This window comes from Setaria viridis, chromosome 4 (assembly GCF_005286985.2).
Source record: "Setaria viridis chromosome 4, Setaria_viridis_v4.0, whole genome shotgun sequence".
NCBI lineage: Eukaryota > Viridiplantae > Streptophyta > Magnoliopsida > Poales > Poaceae > Setaria > Setaria viridis.
This window is the reverse complement of record NC_048266.2, coordinates 2,412,212-2,416,743: the sequence shown is the minus strand read 5'-3', so window position 1 is coordinate 2,416,743 and position 4,532 is coordinate 2,412,212. Positions and strand designations below refer to the sequence as shown.

The following is a 4,532-nucleotide window of genomic DNA, read 5'->3' as shown; positions in this document are numbered from 1 at the left end:
AAACCTGCCGGCAAACAAATTTTGCCGAGTGTTTTTTCCGGGCACCCGGCAAAGCTTTTGCCGAGTGCCCAAAAAACACTCGGCAACAATTTCAGAAAAAAAATAAAAAAAAAAAACAGTCGTTGGCCGCCGCCGCCACCACTGCCGGCCACCACCACCACTGCCGGCCACATGCCGCCACCGTCACTGGCCCAAGCCCTCCCTGGATCTCGCCGCCATCTCCCTCCCCATGGCCAGCGGCGCCGCCATCTCCCTCCACCTGGCCCACGCCGCCATCTCCCTCCTCCTCCATGGATCTCGCCGCGCCACCGCCGTCTCCCTCCCCCGGCCCGCGCCGCCGCCGCCCCCTCCGCCCCTGCCCACGCGTGCCGCCGTCTCCCTCCCCCCTCCCTGGATCTCGCCGTTGGGGGAGAGAGGGAGGGAGGGAGGGACGGCCCCGGCCGCCGGATGTCGCCGGTGGGGAGGGGGCGGCCAGAGAGGGAGGGGGAGGGAGAAGGAGGGGGCCGGCACCCGGATCTCGCCGGTGAGAGGGAGAAGGAGGGGGCCGCCGCCCGGATCTCGCCGAGGAGGGACGCGGGGAGGGGGCGGCCACCGGGGGAAGGAGGGGCGGCCGGCCACCGCCGGATTCGGCCCCGGGAGGCCACCACGGCCCCGCCCACCATGGCCTCCGCCGGGGGAAGGAGTGTGGCGGCCGGCCACCGCTGGATCCGGCCCCGAGGGGCCACCACGCCCCCCACCCACCATGGCCTCCGCCGGATCCGGCCTCGAGGGGCGGCGCGGCGAAGGGGAGGGAGGGGAGGGGCCCACCGGAGGAGAGGGGAGGGGGCCAGGGGGGCGCGCTGGGTCCGCTGGAGGAGAGGGAGGGGAGGGGGCCGGGGGGGGCGCTGCGGAGGAGAAGGGGCGCGCGGGGGGTGGTCTCTGGCGCGGGGGGCGGTCTACGCGGGGGGGGGGGGGGGGGGGCGGGGGTGGGGGGTGTTTGGAGGGGGGGGGCGTCTGGTTTGCCGAGTGTCCTATGTGGACACTCGGTAAAGGGTTTCTTTGGCGAGTGTCCAACGTAGGACACTCGGCAAACTTTTTTTGAAAAAAAAATATCCAACAATTTCAAAAAAATACCAAATTTTCACACGAACCAATATATGTTCTCTATTGACTATACAAAAAGTTTTGTAGTCAAACCAAACTCGACCGTCACTTCGACTCTAAATCTTATCGAATCCTCTCAAAGATACTATTCTTCTTCTGAGATGCTTCGGTTTGTAATCATTGTACACGATGAAATGTGCAAAACCTTCTCAATTTTTTTCTACAGCCTCCACGTATTATATCATCACATCATGACAAATCTCATGATTTTCAGACTTTGCTTGTTTTTTTACAATTTAAAAATACTACTGCCACACGTTCATGGTCGTGTTTCTTGAACAAGATGTTCGAAATTTCTTTTCATTTCATGGGTCAGGTCTCAAATTGGGCCAAATAACATGAATATCATTTTTCTACTCATTTTGTTCCATAATTTGAATCACTTACAGTTCAAATTTGACTTATACCAAAAATTTCCTTGAAATGCAATTAATTAAATAAATATAGCAAATAAATCCAAAAATATACCAAATTTTAACATGGAGTACCACATGTTGTATGTGGGGAGTAGAAAAAATTTCATGGTGAAAAGAGGGAAAAAATTATTTTTTTGCCGAGTGTCAAAAAAAACACTCGGCAAACCCCCTCTTTGCCGAGTGTCTTTTTTGACACTCGGCAAACCCCCCTCTTTGCCGAGTGTTTTTTTTACACTCGGCAAAGAGGGTGGTTTGCCGAGTATTTTTTATTTGACACTCGGCAAAGCCCCGATTTGCCAAGTGTTTTTTATTTGCCGAGTGTTTTTGGCTTAGCACTCGGCGAAGAGCTTGTTTGCCGAGTGCTCGAAAAAAAACACTCGGCAAAAAAAATACACTCGGTAATTTTTAGCTTTCCCGTAGTGTGCAGCGGGCGGCAAGGCCGGCGAGGACCACCGGAAGGCCCACGCACGGGATGCGGCGCGTGCGAGTGGCCACACTACAAGCAGCTATCCCTGTGCCACCGTTGTAACACTGGGTTTGTGCCCTGATCGATTGATTTCAGGTTCCCGTCTAAAAAATAAAAATATGTCTAGTTAGCAATCGATGGAAAAAACATGTCTTCTATCAATCACCACTCGTGGCCATTGGATACCAATCCAACGGTCAGAATCCAAGCATCTTTTTCCTGTTTATCTTCTTCCTAGCTCTTGCGACGCCACCGGCTACTCCGGCGGCCTCCGCCGACCTCCACCGCCTCCGCAGCCATCCTCCTCCACTGCCCGACGCTATCCCATTTAGACTAGACGTCCCTGCTGCCTCCACTGCCCACTAGCGCTCTCGTTACCTCCACTCCGTACCGTCTCTTCCGCCTCCACCGTCGGTCGGAAAGCCGCCCCGCAGCTTCCTTGACAGCTGGACATGGAGGTAACCATCCAACCCCGAATCTCCATCCCCAATTCAAGTTCAAGTACAAAAGTTTAAGTTCAAGTACAAAAGTTTAGGTGATCGAGATATAGCTAAAAATCAAAGAGGAGCAGTAAATTTGAAAAAGAAATTATACATTTGACCGCAAATGACTACTACATGTGAAAGTCAGTAATTGACGGGTGTTTCCTAGAACTTTCATGCCCCCGACGACAGCGACAAATAGTACATACATCTCGAGGCGAACATGACTAAGACGTGACGTGAGTCACGTGACGTTACTTCCAAAGCCCCGGATTTGCAGCCCCCAACTCCAAGCAGCCGGCCGGGGACGATGGCCAACAATCCGCCGAAACCATCCTCTGATCCCCAGCGCGATCCCGCGGCGCCGGCGGCCACTCCACGCCGCAACCGCCGTCTCCCCTGGGTCACCGTGGCGATCCTCCTCGGCCTCGCCGTCAACCTCGCGCTCTGCGTCCGCCGCGTCGGCGGCGACGACCGCCGCGCGGTCGCCTTCGTCGGGTTCTCCCACCTCAACCTGCTGCTCCTCTTCGGCGCGATCCGCCACTTCGAGGTCTCGCCGCACGGGTCCCCGGCGCGCGGCCGCGCCAGGCTCGCCGTGTGGCTGCTCACCACGACGCTCACCGCCGCCTTCACCTGGAAGATCGGCGCGATGGTGCCCCTGGGCTTCGCGGTCGCGGCGTGGATCATGGCCGCCGCGACCGTCCTCGGCGGGTTCTACATGATGTTCCTCCATGGCGAGAAGTGATTCGATCGTGATGGCGCTGCAGTTCTACTAGCCTCGTATGGTGAGTATGGTCGATGAACACTTCTTGCTAGAAGCGCACTGAGCGTTTCTGCAGACTGCAGACTGCAAAGTGAATAAAAGTGCGTCGACTCCATATGGATTGAACCTGTGACGATCACCATGACCTGATCTGATACCTTGTCCGCTTTGTTGATTTACTGTCTTCAGATCGATTTCACCTTTTAGCTCCTGCATCTCTCTTTAGCAGAACAAGATCAAGATCAGATTGGAGCACTCGAAACAGATGGCAGGTGCTGGAAAGGGAAATCTTCCTTTGGTAGATTAATTGTTCTCTCACCGCAATATTAACTTTATTTCGATTTGATTCGTGTGGAAGTATATGCAACATATATAGGGGGTGGCATCGCCTTCTTTACCTGGAAATAATAATAAATAAAATAAATAGTAGAAAGGGATCAAATGAATTAGCATCATTGGTACATTTTTTTTACAGCGATGCTATTCTTTTTGTTTAATTTACTCGATGGAGCTAAATCTCCATGATCCTAGAATCCTGGTACATTTAATAATCCTTTTGTTCAGAATACGCGTGTAGGATTATTTCTTCTGCAATGCTAAAGCACCAGTGCTTCGTTAGCTGAGTTTGATTCCTTGTAGCAAGCCTTGACCAGATCGTAGAAAGGGATCGTCCTTGGTATACTTTTAGGAAACGTATCGGTGCCAATGTGCAACTTTGAAAACTATGAATTAAGGTCACAAGATACTAATCCAATGGATAGAGTTAGTAGTGGGATTATTTATTCCAATGAGTATAGTAGTAGGATTATTTTACAGTTAAGCCCCCTACCTGCCGGCCACTTTTGCGAATCCCCCTGCCCCTTCACCTCTAACCCGTCCTGTCCCTTCCATCACGAGTGGCCGGCGGGTGGGGGACTTAACTGCAAAATAATTTCACCACTAACCTTATCCATTAGATTAGCATCTTGTGGTCTTGATTCATAGTTTCCAAAGTTGCACGGGATAGATGATTTGCACCAGATACGTTCCCATAATTTTATGCGTCTGCTATTCTTTTTGTCTAATTTACTTGGCGCAGCTGTAAGTCTCCGTAATCCTAGTACATTTATAAATCATTCCTCTTTAAATGAATGAGGCAGAAGAGCTGTTGATTATCTTGAAAAGAAGATGAAGAAATTCCAGATCAACACAGCAATAAAGGGTGAAAGGGTCTCTAGTCTAGTGTTTAGAACACTTGACTAATACTCAGTAGGTCCGAGTTC

The 4,532-nt window shown here is 52.2% G+C and overlaps 1 protein-coding gene across 1 annotated transcript; it reads left to right on the top strand.

The window, feature by feature from the left end:
* The first annotated feature begins 2,726 nt into the window (after window positions 1-2,726).
* Window positions 2,727-3,712, top strand: LOC117852085 (uncharacterized). Its single transcript, XM_034734014.2, has 2 exons — window positions 2,727-3,292; window positions 3,460-3,712. Exon 1 carries the CDS (start codon window positions 2,818-2,820, stop codon window positions 3,250-3,252), a length of 435 nt encoding a protein of 144 aa, XP_034589905.1. The 5' UTR covers window positions 2,727-2,817; the 3' UTR covers window positions 3,253-3,292; window positions 3,460-3,712.
* The last annotated feature ends 820 nt before the right edge of the window (window positions 3,713-4,532 follow it).

Coding starts and splice junctions, on each gene's coding strand:
- LOC117852085 (XM_034734014.2), top strand. CDS start 2,818: ATGGCCAACAATCCGCCGAAACCATCCTCTGATCCCCAGCGCGATCCC.